Source organism: Pseudopodoces humilis, chromosome 1 (assembly GCF_049639895.1).
Source record: "Pseudopodoces humilis isolate 2021_Gansu_Grassland_sample_001 chromosome 1, ASM4963989v1, whole genome shotgun sequence".
Lineage (NCBI taxonomy): Eukaryota > Metazoa > Chordata > Aves > Passeriformes > Paridae > Pseudopodoces > Pseudopodoces humilis.
The window spans coordinates 120,752,507-120,771,702 of record NC_142200.1 but is presented as its reverse complement, the minus strand read 5'-3'; the positions used below and the strand labels follow the sequence as shown (position 1 = coordinate 120,771,702).

Below are 19,196 nucleotides of genomic sequence, written 5' to 3'. Positions count from 1 at the left end.
GGGAAACTATGAATGTCTAGCTTATTAAAAAAAAAACAGGAGGACAACTTATGTTTTGACTTTCAAGCTGAAAATCAAGAAGTCACGTAAATGGGTTCTGGCAGGAATAGTTTTATTCCTGGCAGTTTCATACTAAACTTCCAATAAAACATGCTGCTTTCTCAATCTGCCTGATAGTAAAAGGAGACAAGCATTTTTCACAGTCAGCTGGAGCAAGAGATTTGTCTCACAAAACCACAATCCTTAATGTAACACTTATGTGGTCTATGCTGTTATTTCCTCATCAGTCAATGTTGTGCTCATGTGTTTCTCCACATAATGATTATTGATCTCCAAGCACCATTACACCTGCTATGGGAAAGTAAATGGGAAACATCAGCATCAGGGTGTAGTTTGAATCACAAAATACTCCTCTTTAGATTAGTCTTTATTCTCTCTACATAAAATGAAATGTATATCTTACACAAATTTTAACATACTTTAACATGCAATACAAATATGTTGCATTTAAAAGAAGTTGTTTGAAAGCCTGGTTGTACAAATGAAAAAAATAGCTAAGAATAAGTAGAGAAATTAATCCTGAACTCTGATATAGACCAGTTACAACAGCTGGGCAGATGGTTCAGGCAGCAGGTGTACTACACAAAAACTGCTGGTGAGAAGTTTTGTTGTTTTGTTTTTTTTTACTGGGATATTTATTTTTTTTAAACACTCTTCTATTTTCATGTTTTGGTGAATAATTGCACTTTGGAATAGAATTTAAAAAAAATCCTCCCACCAGTTGATTGTATCAGCTTTGGCTGGAATATAATGGCATTGAGGTGAAAGTACCTCTTCCTGCTTTGCAAGGACAAGTTCTATAAACTACAGGTGGTGGAACAGGTTCAGAAAGCCGAGCTGGAAAAATGGATCTTTATGGTTGACCTGGTAGACAAGGGTGTTTTGTTTCTTTGAAGACGGGATGCTTTGAAGGTAGCTGTTTATCCTTTCTGCAAACTTGCACAATTATATAAATAAAAATATTGCTCATTTTGACCAAGCTCTCCATCATGTGGTTGTGTAGCTCTATTAAAAATTAACCACTCAAAGCTCAAGAGTGCCATTTCACTTAACATATAGGTCTGTGCACGTAGATTTCTCTACCAAAACATTTTCCTGAGATCTTTTGCATAAGACCATATCAATCAAAAAATTCCCAATACAGAAATGAATATGCTATACACTACAATTCTATTTTATATAAAACATAGTAATAAACTTCTGAAGTCAAATTGTTAACATATTGACCAGTTGCAGGCACGGCTTGAGTTCAGTGTTCTCAATTGTCATTTGCCAGTTGTTTTTGTAAACTAGAAGAAATGAGAAAACAATGTTAGTGCTTTTTAGGAAACTCAGCTTCCCCATAAATTTCCATTGCTGAAAAAGATAACTTCCAAAACAGCACATCTATACACTTCAGCCAACCAACAGGGATTTCAAAATAGGCAAAAGTCTTTCCAATTTTTTAATCAAATTAGTTGTTTACACAGACAATATACCTCACTTGAAATAAGCTGATTTCAGCCAAGGAAAAAACCTGAAATCCACAAAACTTCTTTTGTATAGGCACAGGATTTGCCCCAGAGCACAAGAAGTCAATTGTTATTGAAAGGGCTACAACAGTTTAAAAAGGAATGACCAGAGGGCAGAACTCTTACCTTTCCAGGTACTCCTTGACATTGTTGTAGCCATAGAACTTGGCCAGGTGGATGAGCATGCCGGTGGCACAGCGCCCATCCCGCCGGCGGCAGTAGCTGCAGTTGCACACCCCACGACAAGGAGGACAGATCCAGGCCTGCAGGGGCGTGAATGTGGGAGGGGGGTGTGTAAAAGCAAGTTATGAAAAATGTTATATTTGCCTTCCTGTTGCTCAGAGAAACATGAATATGGCTTCCCCACCACGTGATTGTTCAGGGCAAGGTTTTACAAGCCTCTATCAGCCAGCCGGACAACCTTATTAACATTTTCCAAATTCTGCAGATTTAGAGAAATTATTAAGTGCTTGAATACTTCTTACTCTAAAACCTCAGGTTCTCTGATGTGCCCAATATTGATTTTCAAATGGACTGAAGTCATCTGTAATGCCTAACATTCATTTCACGTTAGGCTGACTGTTGTCAACTCCCTAGAAAGAGATGGGTACCCACTGTGACAAGTTCCTTTGCCTCTCTCTGCTGGCTGGTACAGGACAATTCCTGGGACTGAATTAACCAGCTGGTAAACAAAGTCAGGCATCTCCAAGCTGCTCAGCAACTGGACATTAAAGTGCTAATAGAGCAGGCACTGCCACACTGGGCCAGCACGTCAGAGCCATTAGTTAGTACTACAGATCTACTTTTGGCAATAAAGTTTCAACACCATGTTACTATGAGCATATTCTTGACACCACAAATTAATAACAAAACTCTGTTCACTACATCTTCATTCCAGGCTCAAGAATGATACTTACTGGATCAAGCAGAGCTGACTTCACATCTTCACCGTATCGATTTCGAAGACATGGTCCACAGAATTGCCCCCTTACTCCTCCACAGCCCTGGTTGCGACAGATTGTCTTTGTATCGGTTGTCTTCTGTCGACACTGATGGCAAGTACTACCCTAAAGGTGGAAGAGAAAAACATTTGTATGAAGGACATCTTAAATGCCCATTGATGAGCTTTCCTAAGAATAATAAGCACAAACTTCAAACCAAAGTCAAATTAAACAATGAAAAGCAAGTTCTGTTACTATGATAAATCATTTAACAATGCTTGGAATTTTACAGAGACAGTGCCAAATTTCAGTTGCATTGGATGTCTCAAATTACACAAGCCTCATAATCACAGTTCTGGTCCTTTCTTCTCTCTAGGAAAAGCCTAGAACTGTTGAGAAAATGATCTTGTGACTCATCCCTGCCAATACCATGAAGCACTGACACACATGGTAAAATGATCTTTATGATAATCAACAATAGCCAAATCCAGTGGAAGCAAGGAAGGAGTTCTATTAGAGAACACTGGACACTATACAACCTGTACAGAAATATAATTTGCAGGGGTACAAAGAAAAGCAGCGATCACTAATATTTAATGGTACAACACAACATTTTTATTAGTGAGAGACAAAAAGGATGTCAACTCTTACCAGTGGCAAGTAATAGCTACAACAAACTTAATAGCTCTGTGGCACAAAAACACTTTCAGTGGCAAAAAGCCAGTAGGGAGTATCAACCACTACAGCCAAGCTCAGAGAAGTCTGGCAAAGCTTTCAAAGCTGTATTTGACATAATAGTGATGAGCTGAACTCCCCAGAGCTTCATGAAAGGACACCTTTTAGCAAACACCAGTGAAATAGTGAGAGACTTTTCATTTCAAGCACACAAAAACACTGAAGAATAGGGCAACTACTTACTAGAACTTTGTCATAGATTTTGTCTCTAACAGTGATTGCAATGTTGTCCAAGTCCTCCTCAGTTATGTCTTCTACCGGACGATGAGATGAATATTTAGATGATCTCCTTCTTTTGCGCACTCCACAATCCCCCTGCTAAAAAAACTCATCTCAATACCTTTTGTCTGATGTCATGAAGCCTCTGTCACCACACTTGGTGACAAATTCCTTCACTTACAATGAGTATGCAGTCCACAACTGGCAAACTACAGGCTCATGCACCACAGGAAGAACGGGGAATAGTTTCCAAATCATCCCTGCCTCTTTCTCTCCCTCTCCTCCATAATCTTTTCTCTACTATATTTTTTATTTGTTTTATTTAATTCCTTTCCATCATTACTACTTCTATTTGCACAAATCCCTGACATGTTTTACTGCTAACTATTCTTTGTGTTCCCTGTCCTCCTCCACTGTAACTATATTCCATTTCTACTCTCTCAAAATTAGGAACTGTGATCATCTGCCTTCCCATGCTTTCATCCTTCAATCTCCTTGTATGTTCTCTAGTTGCTTTCTCCAATGACAATCTCTTAATGTCCTGCAAAAAAACCTCTACTGAAGTTTTAGGTTAGTCCTGCCATACCCAGCCCTTTCTTATTAACCTGTTATTTGGAAGAGTACTCCACTCAAGATTAAGTGATGTTTTTTCCCTTCTAAATATCATTCTCTTTGACGTCTATTAATGATTAATCTTATCTGATTCTTAGCCTTCCCCATACCTGTCTGTGAAGACCTCATTTGTCCTTCACTCTAGATCAGCTCTGTTCTGTCCAAAATAGTCATTTACCAGCCCTCATTTGGTGCTACTCTTCTTCTAATAGCCAACTTCCTTCTATAATGCTTCAAGTCTGCCCAGCACTTGTTTCTACAAGCAGAACTGGGATCCAGCCTGTAAGGATTCAAACTTAAAGTGTCTTCCTCATAAGGGCTATACGGAAAATATAAGCAAGACAAATGACCACCATAAGCTAGAGAAGGAAAAAAACAGATTTTTAAAAATAGGAAAGACTAAAACCTGCAACTTTTCAATTACTAGCCTGTACCGTAGCAGTTTGTTCATGCAGATTCCCTTAATTCATTCTCGGTTCATCCATACAACTCACATCTTCCCTATGCTATTTCCAGAGAAGAATTTTTGCCTTTTTTCACCTGAGTCTGGTAACAGAGAAGATCTGCTTTGCTACTTTCACCACTTTGCCTTGCCCCTCCAAGGAATTTTACATTATGAGCTCTAGTAACTTTCAGATGAAGAATTAGTAAGAGACCATAAGTTAACTGCCTTGTTATGCCAGAACAATGCTGGTCACAAATAGAGCCCACTTAACAGGTGGAAGATGAGACAGAAAGGCCTGGAGATAACTTCTTCTGTAGCTATTCCCAACCAAAGATTTTCAGTAACTTTGTATAGGATGTGTCCGGTCTAAGTGCTGGCCAACAATTTAAATGTTTCCTAGTTCCTGACTACTGGGGATATCAAAATCTGGCAAATACCACACTGAGTCTCTTCAAGAGGTTTTGTTGTCTGTAGTTACGGATGTGTTCTGCAAATTTGACAGCCGACACAGTAAATTTTTCCAAGGCAAATTTTTCTGGTGGACGAGCATTTCTGGTTGGGTTCATTCGACGTGCTATCTGGCCTTCAGAAAATGTCCTCCTTGGGGTTTTCCTCTGTTTCTACAAAGAGAATAAAATTCCAGTAACTGTCTTTTCAGTTATGTTTGTAGTGTTAAACACTAGAAACAATCTGAAAATGTCTGTACCACACTTGTACTATCATGAATTGATCTACTGTTTTCCTAGTCCTTATTTGTTAAGCAACCCCACCAAATATTCTCCCTACACACTATACCTTTTGGCAACTTTTAAAACATCACACCTTCACATCAAATTCCATTCTAATTAACATCACAGAACTATACCAAAATTTAACACATAGCACATTAAGGTAGAAGCTACTTCTCACTGCTCTTTGGTAGCTAAATATTCAGATTTTCCCACAATCTGAATACACAATTTGAGGAACAAGCTGAATTCTAGTTAATTTTCTTTTTAACTGAAATTTTTTAACTGAAAGGGCATTGAGAAGCTGCTTCATTTAGTTCAAGATTCTTAATTTTGGAGATTCTTAGGAGGCACAAGTTACCCTCTTCACTGTCACACCTGTCAGTTACTGTGTAATTGAATCCATGCAGCACAAGTCCTGCACGGACATCTACCAAAGGCATGGCCCTTCAAGGTTTCCTCAAATCTTTTCAGTTTATAATATAAATGGAAAAATGCTACTCTACAGAAAAAGAAGGATTGACACTCCTCTGCTTAAAGCTGAGAAAAGTCAACTGAAATGACTAATGTATCATTTCTGTTTGTGCTGAACGGTCCAATTTCATGAGCACAGTTCTACAGGGAAGTGCGGATTTTAGAATAAAAGCCTACAAGAAGGAAATTAACAGGATCTAAACCCAAAGGAAAGCAACTTCTCTTCCTTATTCCCACATACACAGACATTTGTCTAAGACCTCAACAGTATTTCTGGAACAAAACCAATAATGTAACATCTCATCTTGGTCTTTGTATTTATTCACAAATTATCTTACAAAATTCCATTTCCTCACATAATCTCTGGCACTTCCCAACCAGTAGCAAATCTATACAAATGAAGTGACCAAACCCAAAGGAAAGCAGAACAAACTTGCTGAAAGTTTCTGATGAAACATGTTAATCCTAAGTCTAACAAGAATTACTGTCCCCACCAGCCAGTACTGGGAACTTACCGAAGGAGTCGAGGCGGGTGTTTTCACTGGGAACAGGTCTGGTATGGAATTCAGTTCTGCCAGCAGTTGGGCAAGCTGGAATCAAGTGATGTCACATTGAAAACTCACTGCAACTTGCAAAAAAAGCAACACCACCCACCATTCATTCTTCACATGCACTTGAATTATAGCTAAACCATGCACAAGGGACCTTTATGGAAGCACTTAAATAAAGTGGGGCTCATAAAAGGGGTTAATTTACTCTGCCACGAGTAAAACCTCTGCCAACAATACTAACCTCATAGCTCCCGCTAATTCTTACTGAGAATTAGAACTAGCCAGATTTATACAGTATCTTGTCAAAACAGGACCAAAGGAGTGCATTCCAACATGGTAATGATTGAAAATGAGAAATTAAGTTCATATGATAGGAGGGAAAAAAGAAAGGCAGGGTGCCAGAAGATAGTAATATGTTCCCAGTGAGCTTTTACTGACTGCAGATACCTCTGTGCTCTTTGCTGGGGAGCTCAGCATCGCCTTAAGCAATACAGACACTGGGTACACACACACTCAGTACAAAGTCAGAGAGCAACTAAGCTCCACTGGCAGTTCCCCCAATGCATGCATGTTCTGATCAGGTACAGCATCAGAAGTACTTCAGCAGGATGATGATTTCTTGCACCATGTACAAGAGGTATATTTCCAAAGAAGCAGTGGCTGACAGGTACAAAAAAAACCCCACTGACCTGATCTGGAATTCCAGATGAGGCTAACTTCTGAAAAGCCAGTGGTAGTGGGGATGAGCCAAGCTGCTAGCTCTCTGAGATTGCCACAGCCATCAAGAGATTAAAAGCTGAATACAGTATTTCTCAGTAAATACATCAGTGTGGCATTTATTAAGAGCTATTTAATGCCATTATAGTACTGCTCCTACGATGCCAGTGAATTTCATAGTGGTTGAACTGCAAGGAAGAGTAGAAGGTGAGAAGGACCAAGGAGCAGCAAGACCAACACAACAGCAGTGGGGACACAGATTAGAAGTGCAGGTACAAAGCAGAAGCAAGATTTTACACAGGAACTGCAGGCCCACACCAAGAAGTATTGCTTGAGTCCCAACACTGCTTGGAAGCTGCAACTTTCCCTGAAACATAGTAAAACTATAGGAGCTACTAAAGACTGAACATCAGTTTGGATTACATAGCAGCATGATAATTAAAGATTAAGCTTTAATTAAAGCTTAAAGAAAAGCTGGTGGCATGTTGGATAATAAAGGAAAAAAACATTAGGAAATGATCAGCTGCTCTTTTCTGCACCTACACACACATGCACACACGTTCAACAGTTATATAGTAAAGCAATACTGTAAAAATCACATCCCACATAACTGAAAAATTACATTTTTCATCCTCAGCAGTTTTTAACTGGCTTTCCAATCAGTAACTGCAGCAGATCTGTCACACACAAACAAAAAGTAGAAACACTGTTGTGCAAATGACACCATAAACCACCTGAAAGGACAAGCTGGTTTCCTGACATGTTCTGAAGGCTGCAAAACTTGGTCATTTGTAACTTTGTTCACATCCACATTAAAAATTCTTAGTTCTGCTCTGGTTTTAAACTTGACCAGGCCAGTCCCTGCTTGAGGGTATTTTAGGGGCAAATGTCTGAGTGCTGAGGGTCCTCTACGGTTTTCCCAGGTAGAAAAATTCACCATAAGATTTTCCCAAAGTTCCAGTACAGCACCAGCAGGGACCCTAAAATTCATGTATGCTAAAGCTACATATTTGGATGTAAATGTCAGAAAACAAAATGCTCTTAAGTCTTAAACAAGACTGCTCTTAAGTCTTACCATGGCTTTATTTTCTTTAATATTTATGGCTCTTTTAAGCAGTGCACTGGAACTTTCCTCCTGTGATTCTTTAATGTCTTCTTCAGACTCTGAAGCAGAGCCTTCTACTTTGTCCGATCCCTTGAGGCTTATTTCTTTTGAAAGAGGTGTGAGGGATTCATTGTCCTTTAGAGGTAAATCAGATAAAGCCTGTTCAGGCACTTTTTTCTCAGATGACTTCCTAGCTGGAAACTGTAAAGCAACACGAAGGCCAATGCTTCTTCTCTTGGGGGAAACCTTCTTCACCTCTTCCCCCTCTTCTTTCTCATTACCCAACACATTATCACATTCTTCATCACTCAAGTCTGACTCCAGCACCTAGAGGCAGGAAAAATCCCATGTTACATTATTGGCTCTGACACAAGAGAGGTCATTTTGAAATCACTAGTTCTAGACAGCAGTCTTTGCACCCAAAGGCAACACCACAAATTCACCTAAATTATCATATTTTTACAAGTTCACAGTATGCAGCTTCTGCCTGTGTAGAGATCAACAAAACATCTACAGAGCAGTATTGTCTGGCATACAGTGGCTGTCTCCACAGGAACAATCTTGCCCAGTACAATCTACAAGCAGTGGAAGTAGTTCTCATTTCTAATATGTGATGCTATATTAAATAAAGCATTCTTACTCTTTTAAGACAACATGTTTTAATTCAGCATGAAAAAAGAGCACCACAGTGTATCAAAAAAATTCCTACAAGAACATGAGGTTTCTACAGAAGAGACAAAAAAGTCAACATATACATTCACATGTAGGTGTGACTGCCTTTACCAGAACTTCTTTCTTGTTCACATGCACCTCGTTTGAAGCGAAGCCCTCAAACACTTCTGTTTCAGAGTCAGTGTCCTCAGTGAAAATCCTTCGCAGCTCTTCAGTGAGGTATCTGGACTGAAACCGGAGCCCCTGCAAAAACACCACTCAGTAGCTGTGAGAGACAGTCATATATAGGGTATTCACACTGCCACAATAAACAGGTTTTGAGGGTCAAGACAGTGCCAACTAAATGGCAGATAGTGAAAGCACTTGGCAGGCAAAGCCTGTCAAAAGAAACAAAACACAAGAAGACAACATTCAGAGTTTCAATACTGAGTTATTTTAACTTTGCAAGGTTTTTTTTCTTCATTTTGAGGACAGGGCTTTAACTGAGCTACCTCTTGTGGAGGAAACATTGTTCTTCATCTCTTCCAATAAAAATAAACTATCACTTTTCTTGTATGTAAATTATCATGTTGTTTTATGTATTTTCTTCTGGATGAAAAAAACAGGCCTTGAATAGAAGAAAATACAAATTAAAGATGGAGTGTGCTCCTCATGCTATTACACCATCACTGAACTGACCAATACCAAAACAAATGATCAGAGCTTTGAATAGCCTGACTAATATCCCTCCATCTTTCAACTTCTCAACTCTGGTTTTTTTTCTGGTGCAATTTATCATTCACATGTGTTCTTGGGTAGACAGCTCCTTAATTTCAGTCTACAGATCAGTAAGTAAAAAGATCTCATTAAAACACTCTTCATGATATGAACATTACAGCCCAATTAAACACAAGACTTTTACTAAATAGAAATGTATTTCCATACTTCCAACAAGAACTAGTAGAAAACTATTTAGTCAACTTGTTCCTGTTAATCTCTTGAAAGACTTATTCCTACCAGGAACATAATCCATGATCACATCACAACTACCTCTTGAAAGTCAGCAACATGTAAATTCATTACCTCAATTTTCCTCTGTTACTTCTTCTTCCCACACAAGAAACAAAAATTACCTTTAATACAATGCATTTGCTAAATATCTTTATTCTTCCTTTCAATTCCCTCCCTTTCCTGACTTTAATTACACACTTCTTTATTTTAAGATAATATCTGGTGAAAAAAAGATACAATAGATGAGTGGAAAAACTTAGAGGGGAATGGGAGGGGGGAACCACTGCATATGCTGTTTCTTTACATTTAAACATCTACAAATTATTATGGGTAATTGTAATGAGTTTTCTCTGAGGAAAATTACTTTATTCTTTTGTTGATAGCTGCAGTGCAGCTGCTTGAGAAAGGAACAAACACAATAGGGAAGTTACTTTAAAGTTAAATTGCATTTCTTGGAGGAAACTGAAGTTTTTTATGTATTCTGTGTTTTTATGAAATTCCACAATGAAGGCTGATGGGGGGAAATATGCTATTTGTTAGCTAAAGTAACTAAAAATAACACACCTAGAGCTATGCTGCTCATCTATGAAGAACAGTCTACACCAGGTAAAATACACATCAGGGATATCTATTGTGGGAGAAATGTGGGAACTCTGCAGAAGCACAGAGATTATCGGAGCAGAACTGCAGAAAGCCCTGAGGAAAAGCAGGCACACAAAGGTCACTACTTGTTAACTCGTCATTTGCACCTCACCATCCAAGGGAAAGGCTGATGCATTAACAGCCCATTTGCCACCCCAGCAGGGCAGCTACCTTGCCTCCTTTCTCAAGAACTGCTGATTTTTTCTGAATTTCCCATCATTTTGCCCTCTGCACCAAAATCTTTTTGTTTCCTGCACAAGTACCAATGGTCTTTTCCAGCAATAGTGGTGTATGGCATCATGAACACTGGATGATGCTCATCCTGATGCAGGGCCCTGATGTGCAAGGACGGCAGATTATGCTGCAGCTGGATGGAACTCAGGGTATTTTTATTGTACCATTTAGTGGTAAGGAAATGAAATTCAATACTGATCAAGATTTAAAATAATTCTCATCCCAAGGGAAACACAGGAATGGCAAGGAAGGTTGCAGTGCCAGCTGTAAATCTGGAACAAGTCTCACCGGGATTCTCAGCAATGCATGTTAAACTAACAGTACCTATCTCTTCCACAGCATTTTTCATCAGAGGACTTTAAAATGCTTTGCAGAAGAGATCATTATCATAAACTCTGTTTCACAACTTGGGAAATCAAGGAAGAGGAAAGTACAGTCAGGAGCCTGCAGCCCCCAAACAGGCAGAAGCAGAAGCTCCCACACAAGGCTTCCCCTCCACCACCCACCACTACCTCTCCCCACTGACCCTTCTTGATTCTCCCCACAAAAACACAAATGCAAGAGCACACTACCTCCTGGTTTTCTGAAGTTGCCAGTACTGCTGTCTAGCAACAAGATTACAAACCAATTTAGAGCCCTGTACATTTCATTATATTTTAGACACTATCTTTGTCCATAGCACAGACAGTTGGCTCTACTCTCAAAAGGTTTCTGCACCCTCCTGGGGTCACTTGCCTGTAAAGGCTCAGAAGCAATACATACTTGTGTGCAAGCCTTATTCTAAGGCTTGGTCAATACTAATCATCTTCCTTGTCATCAGCACCTCATAACCAGGTGCTGACCTGGTTATGACTAGGAAAATAAAAGAAAAAAAAATTCAATTATCTTATTAATGAAACAGAGAGACCTTTGCAAGAGCACAAACGACAAAGGTATCTTATAGCACATTAGCCCATGGCTATCAAGCATGTAATTATAAGTTTCTAAAACACTAAAAACTAAATTTTTTGCAACCCAAGACAGCATACCAGTTCTATTCTTTTCTTGTGAATTCAGCTGGTATCTCCAGCTACCAAATCAGAGAATAAAAAACATCAAATCATTGTGCTGATCCAAGCCACTTCATCATCAAGAGATCAAAGGACCAGCAAATCACACTACTGCAGCAGGAGCTGATGATTTCTCTGTGTTACCACTATTAAAACAGAATTTTAGTGCAGAGACAGCATTGGAAGATTTCTGGAAGAAATGCTTTGAAGTCTACATATTCACAAATGCCCATCTAATATTATGTATTTGCACTGTGTTATGTATCCAGCAACATCTTTCCAGGATGGCAATTCCCTTTTTCCTTTTTGCTATGCTTACCTATTTCACTTAAACTCACATTCCAATGAAACACTTTTTTTTTTTTTTTAATATTATGAGGTATTCAAAAGCAACCACTAAACCCAAAGAAGGATACTAAGTTTGTTTACATTTATGTTTAATATGGGGACTACAAATTACAGGTTAAGGTGCAAGTTATAATTCACCCTGTTTTGACACAGGCTCAGAGTATTACTGCATCCCAAGAGCATAATTGGACTATGGCAATCTGTTCCTACCTCTTTTCCAGACTCTGGGGAATCAAAACTAGCACAGTTGTTCTCTGACAAGAAGCTCTGTTTGGAAGCATCATCTTCCTGGAATCCTGGAAAATCTTCACTGTCACTGGGGGCATTAAAAATGTTGGCCACATCCTTGGGTACCTGTTTCTGATTCAAAACAGACAGAAAATATGAGTCTCACACATCAACTTAACAGGGAAAACTCAAATTGGCAGCAGTACAACTTATTTTTATATTCCTATGCAAGTACAAGTCTGTAGCAGAAAATACGCTATGTGTAAATTGTATGTTATTTAGCTAAACTCCAGGAAAAATCTGTATAGACTGTTTTAATCCCTGAATACAGACTCAGCATCTGGGATTAGGGAGGGGATGCAATACGCAGGGTGTTCAACTCCACAGGAGAGTACTTCAGAGACATAAAAATACATGTGTGCCTCACCTTTGCAAGCAGGAGCTCAGGATGTCCTTGTCCATGGGGAAACCCACCATCCCTCCTGCTCTTTCAGAGCAATCATAGCTCAGAGGTGAGGAACACAGCTTCAAACGTAACACAATGCTAAAGTACAAAGAAACCTGACCTTTAGATCCCACAATACCATTCTGGATTTTAGCAGACACTTAGCTAACTCCAAAAATAAAAAAAAATGCAACTTGTTCTCCTTGGTCAGTACTGTCACAGATCTTCTCCTGCAATACTTGGTAAGAGAGTGCAAAGTGCTAACCAAGAACATTTCTCCTTTGCTAGAAGCCCATGATGTGGCCCACCAGGAGAGGAGGAAGCACAGCCAAGGGCAGGCAGCAGCCTTCCCGAGGTAACCAAGGTCACAGCTTCAGAGTTCAAGAAGTCTAGTCCCAGCCTAGGACACTAATAACACTACATCCAGCCATTCCACTGGGCCATATACTTCACAGCAAACACTTTGGATGAGGCTTTGCATGTACCAGGATAGTAAGGAAGCCTTCAGACAGTTCCCATGTGAGCTGCATTAGGATCTGGTGTGTGTAAGAAAGGGGTGAACAGATGAAGCCTTAAAAACCAAGGAAGAAGGCATTTTGCCAAGTTTCAAAACACATTTTTACACATCCCAATATCACCTGCAAAACCATTCTTCTAGTCACACAAATACTCTGGAGAAAAGTGCCTGCATTTCTCACCAGCATCCAGACACTCATCCCCCTACATGCCCTGGACCACATATCCACCTTACGCACACCACTCTAACTTGAAACAAACCTCTCTGCTGTTTGCTAAAGCCACACTCTCATTAACTCTCAGGAACATGAGATCATTGACTGCACGGTCAGAGGACAGTTCCTCATCTCAAAATGTTGTTTTCAAGTCTTGAATATTCACCAGTACATCTGAGATGAGGTTCAGAACCAAGAGCAGACTGCCCTTTTCCACTGTCACAGAAAACCAAGGTTGCTCATACAGGGTATATAAGGTTTGTTGGGGTTTTTTTAAGTTTACTTGTGACAAGACAAGTGACCCAAAGGAGGCTCATTCTCCAAAAGCAACGTTGCTGTGAGCAGCAGTACCTTCACCATAGCATCACACCCTGAAATAAGCTACAGTAAAGGGTGAACATGAGCCCAACTTTACTCTTACTCTACTTTTATAAAGCTGATGTAGGCTGATGCAAAACCAGCTTACTGTTGCTGGAGCAAGAATAGAATTCACCTCTGAAAAACCAACCCTCCTGGGCCTACAATGGTATGATCCAAAGTACAGTTGCTAAAGTCATGCTGTCCACATCCAAACCCCTTTGGATATTCCCTCACTTCCACCTCCTACAATGAACACCCAGAATCCACTTCCATTGCTGTGACAGAATTCACTCAGTACAGAACAATGCTAAAGTACTAAAGCTGAAGCATTATGCATTTTAATGGAAAAACATACAAGGAGCTGAGAGCATAGTTGCTATGAATAAATTGCTTCCAGGAGCCACTGCATTAGTTCTTGTGCTAATGTACAGCTGAATTAGCCACTGCTGTGATTACTATATGCCTGATTTCTTCTTCATCTATTGCTTCTGCATCTGCACCAGAGGAGTCATTATGAGGCTGCAATTACTGATTTTGAAAAACAACAAAAAAATTATTTTCCAGTAGTAGACTTAAATTTCTTGCATTCCCAAATTCTAATGTACCGGTACTGACTTAAGTAACTTACTGCAGAGCTTCAAGGATTTTTAGTTTGTGACTTGCTCCCCATAGCCTGACTACAAAGAATCTCAATTTGGCCACTGATGAGTCCAGTTTTACCAGAAGGGCTTTCATTAACAACAGACAACACCTGACACGTACCAGGTGGACATACTCCAGAAGTTTAAAAAGGGAAGCCTCATGATGAATCTTGATTAGCAACACTACTTCTGCACCTGAAATTGCAAGCCAAGTTTATTTCCAAGAAAAGTCCACTGACATAAAAGACAAGCTTGCAGCAAATATCTCTGTTGTGATGGGCTTATTCACTGTCATTTATCGTGTACTCCTGGAAACCACAGACATTTCCATCTTCAACTTTCAATTAAAATACATTCTGAAACTGATTTACAATCAGCATCAGAGCCTAGGATTTCAACTATTGTCAACTAATTATTATACACCATGAAAGAAAATACATATTTGTCTAAACAGAAATGTCAAAATGTTAATCTATTCAAAATAAATGCAAAACACAGGCACTCCAGGAGGGGATCTTTTTGCCACTAAACCCCTAAAAAAGTCATGAAGGCAAGGATGTGATGAACGTTCCAAGCTTGCTCAGGGAAAATATTTCAACATGAATAGATCACAAAGGACTGCTCAAATGCTGCAGATGTGAGAAATACTGTCTTTTAAAGATACCTGTTACAAAGGATGAATACCAAAAATCTAGTAAAAGTTGGAAATAATTCATAGCTGCTAAAAAAGTCAGTCTTATTTCTGGCAGGAAATTTTATATCTATTGAACTCATTTATTTTTGTACATAAAACACAGTTTCTTAAAACCCCTACAAGGTACTATTCAGAATCACCAGCAAATCATCACCTTCCCTGCTACAGATGGCACACAATCCAACAACTGCCAGAATAACAAATTCTATGTTTCTGCAAAAGTAGTCCAAAGCTCAAGACATCCATGTGTCTCAGGTTTTCCCTCTCTAAATTAGACAAAATACCACCAGTACACCCAGGAGTATATGTGTTGGGCTGCATGGAGATCCCATTCCCACAGAACCAGGGGCAAACAGCTCGCACGTGCCTGTGGAGGCTGGCAGGTCTGTCACCAAGGGCAGAGGGTGACAGATGCTGCTAGGGTTGTCCAAACTGCTTCAGTCACATGAGTTATTGAAAAGTAAAGCACACAAGGTCCCCAGCAGTCACAAGAACATTTTTCCAAGCACTATCCCCATGAATTCCACTTTGTTATGCAAGGAAAAAAAAGTCAAACTGAAATAATCAAAGTTCAATCCCATGCACGTAATCACATAAACCAAACCTGCGCAAAGTCACACCTTCACCACATGCTGGAAAGTCCCTTGACTTGTCCCAGGTTCAGCAGTCCAGGAGCCAGCCTCAGGCACACCATCAAGGGTTACAGGCACTGCATTTGGCTGTACCTCAAAGGAACAACGGAACAGGGAAGCACTCGGAGGCTGACAATTGTGGGCAGCACTACAAGAATAGAGGGGCCCAGCCAGAATGTCAATAGGTGCCAGACCAATAAGCCAGAACTATTCAGAAGTCAAGATCCTGGTTTTTCCACTGGAGTCATAAAGGCAAACAGCACTCTAAAAGCTTAATTTTAACCATCATACAAATATGTGAAAGACATGGAAAGCATAGAGATGCAAAGCCCCACACTGCAGTGCAAAAGAATCACATAGTCTGGATGCAAGGTCAAAAAGACTGTCAACCACAAAATCAACCTGAGACTCGTGGGCATCAACAAAATCTAGGAAGACTAGGAAGATAACCCTCAGAATTTCTCAACATCATTAAAGCACAAGAAGCTGAAATCCCCTGGACAGTGAAGTGCACTCCTGGCATAAGCGGCAGGAGATGGTAAGGCAAGTGAGTGTTCTGAAAGAAGAAGGAACAACTGATAGCACAAGCAGTCATCACCCACTTTTATCTTTGCAGGAATAATTTGATTCTAAAGTGAAGATGGATTACACCTGAGCCTTTAATCTGTCACAGCAACAACTCCTGGGACTTTGAGGGTGCCTCCAAACTTATTGCTCCATGAAATTTTGGTAAATTCTGCTATTTTCAGAACAGCCGAATACGGTTTCTATATTGCCTTATCTAGGCTGATAATAAACTAATGCCCATAAAGCTACTTTATCATAAGATAAGGAATGCCCAAGTATCATAATCACATGGCAAATCATTCAAAATGTCACCTTCCATAGGTAGTATCTTCCTGGAAACTATTTCCTACTCTTCAAAAATGCTGCTAGTACTGTGAATATCAGTATGCCAGCGCATGAACACAATCCAAACACTGTCAACTGCTACTATTTCTTCCTTTGTACCATCTAATCTCTCACTAATCCAAACAGTTGTAACAACTATTTCTGAATTAATTCTGCATAATTCAAGAGCATCCTTTTCATCTATGGTAATGCCTAAGTATTGTCCAAGTCCCAGCAAGGAACTAGTCCAAGTTTTCCATGTCCATGGAAAACATTTTCATGTAATACCACAGGCATGTGATGCATCCTTGCTTTGTGACTGGACTGCTCGAGTCTAGGAGCATAGTTCAGGCCTCCTGGGTGTAAGCACTTTGTCACAGCCGGCACCCCTTTAACAAGCTCTGAGTACTGAAACTGCTGTGCCAGGACCCAGTAAATCAGACCCCAAGACAGGAAATGGAACTGCAGGTTTTGCGATTCAAAACAGTTTTGTACTGCTGACTTATTTGGCAACTGTTTTCAAATGGGGGCATGTACTCAACAAGCAAATCTGCCTGTCAGCAGTGATGATCCGTGACTTCAGAGGCAAAGAAACCTTCACCCATCCTTCTGGCCCAGCCAAGACTGAACTCACTGCTCACCAATGTATCACAAAAACAAGGCAGAGCCAGCAGAAGGCTGCATTCAGACAAAAACAAACTCCCATGAGAAACAGGAAAGCACCAAGTACAGACCATGTCCTTCTCTCTTTTGCTGAACCTTTGGTGGAGACTAGTAACAGTCTTGTATTACAGCACCAGAGGTGAGAACCAAGTGCCATTTGTGTCTATTGTCAAACAGGGTTACCCCAAACTGTTTTATAGCGCCTTGATCTTCACGCTGCCAATGGTGGGCCTGAGGTGATACAAAGACGGAAGGGTTAAAAAGTCTCTGAGAGGACAGAGGTTCTAATATTCCAGTGGCTCTATTACTCTCCAGTTCTACAGAAACCCCTGTAGAGCTCTAACCTTCCATCAGCAAAAGCTGAAAGAGATGCTGAATTTCTCCTCGCTCCTTCCCACTACCTGGGAAGCTCACCATGACTTAAAGAGAGTCAATTTAGAATACTTATAAGGAGGATGGTAAAACACTGGAACAGGTTACCTAGAGAGCTGGTGGATGCTCCACCCCTGAAAACATTCAAGGTCAGGCTGGATCTCTGAGCAACCTGATCTAGTTTAAGATAGCACTGTGCATTCAAGGGGGTTGACTAGATGAGGTTCCTTCCAATACAAAGTATTCTATGATTCTATAGCCATACCACCTCTCAAGATTTGAACCATACAATCAGTCTGATGCATCCAAGCATGCAGCACCAGGCTTGGACCTGATCACAGCTGATGGAAGTATGCCTCTCAGGGGACTCAAATATGTGTCTGTGTTGAAAGAGCGGCGTTTCAACAATAAAAAATAAATACCCAAAAACACCCCATCAAAAAAAAAAAACCACAAAAAACAAACAAACCAAACAAACACCTCCCCCCCCAAAAAAAAAACAACAAACCACCAAAAGGTGGCCAAAATTTGAAATAAATAAATGCATTATTTCTAAAGTGGCATCCCCAGGCTCATAACTAATTAATTATCAATGATCTACTCCGTCAGCCTTTATTAGCGCCGCTACAAATCCCAGCACAGCTGCAGTTGCCCCACGCCGCTGCTGAGTGTCTCAGGGCCGCCCCGAGGACAGCTTCCACCCCGTTCCCGGCCTTTTACAACCGCGGAGCCGCCGCGCCACGTGGATGGCCCCGGCGGGACCGCGGGCCGCCCGGTGCTCCGCACGGCGCGCTGCGGGCGGGGGCGGTGCGGCCGCGCCGGGGGAGAGCCTCGCCAGCGCCGGCGGGCCCCGCCTCCGACCTTCACGCCCCGGGCAGCAGACAAAGGCCGCCGCTGCCCCGGGCAGGCGGAAAGCTGCGGGCCGGCTCCCTGGCCCCACCGCCGGCCCCGCACCCCCGCTCCACCAGCCCGCGGGCCGCCTCACCTTGCCGCGGGTCCCCGCCGCCGCCGCCGCCGCCCCCCGCCGCCGCCGCCGGCCGCGCCGCGCCATGGCCGCCCGCGCTGCCGCGGGATGAGGAGGAAGGAGCAGGAAGGAGGGGCGCGGGGCGGTGGCGGGGTGGAGCCGCCCGGCAGCGGCGGGAAAGCGGGTGGAGGGACGGGGTACCCCGCGTGGCCTGCCTGGGGATAGGCCAGTGCTGTCCGGATGCTGCTGCGGGGTCCCTGGGCACCCAGCATTGTCCGTTCTTTCCTGCACACTTCTCGCTGTTCGTCTGAAAGGGGCAGGCTTTGCCTTGGGGAAATAGGCTTTCATCCTCCAAACAACTTAAAATGTTTATTCACGCCATACAGAAGAGAAGTAGAAGCCTCTTGAAAACCTCTGGAAAAAAAATTGGGGGGGGGGGGGGGGGAGTCGGAGAGGGAATGCAGTTGATGCTACTTTCAAATCATAAAATTGCAAAGTCCAACCATTAATTCAGCACTGCATGTTCACCGCTAAGCCGTGTC

The 19,196-nt window shown here is 41.3% G+C and overlaps 1 protein-coding gene across 1 annotated transcript; it reads right to left on the bottom strand.

The window, feature by feature from the left end:
* Positions 1–409: 409 nt before the first annotated feature.
* CDCA7L (cell division cycle associated 7 like) lies at positions 410–18,741 on the bottom strand. Its single transcript, XM_088056470.1, has 10 exons — positions 18,676–18,741; positions 12,244–12,393; positions 8,882–9,013; positions 8,069–8,425; positions 6,241–6,315; positions 4,961–5,143; positions 3,431–3,565; positions 2,489–2,638; positions 1,698–1,834; positions 410–1,349 (listed from the first exon to the last, which is right to left on the bottom strand). Exons 1-10 carry the CDS (start codon positions 18,739–18,741, stop codon positions 1,319–1,321), a joined length of 1,416 nt encoding a protein of 471 aa, XP_087912596.1. The 3' UTR covers positions 410–1,318.
* Between the last annotated feature and the right edge of the window lie 455 nt (positions 18,742–19,196).

Excerpts from the sequence above, each read along its gene's own strand:
- CDCA7L (XM_088056470.1), bottom strand. The coding sequence starts at position 18,741 with ATGGCGCGGCGCGGCCGGCGGCGGCGGCGGGGGGCGGCGGCGGCGGCG. Across the intron at positions 9,014-12,243 it reads CCCCAGAGTCTGGAAAAGAG|GGGCTCCGGTTTCAGTCCAG; the intron begins GTAGGAACAGAT and ends GTGTTTTTGCAG. Across the intron at positions 1,350-1,697 it reads GTCAAGGAGTACCTGGAAAG|TTTACAAAAACAACTGGCAA; the intron begins GTAAGAGTTCTG and ends CATTTCTTCTAG.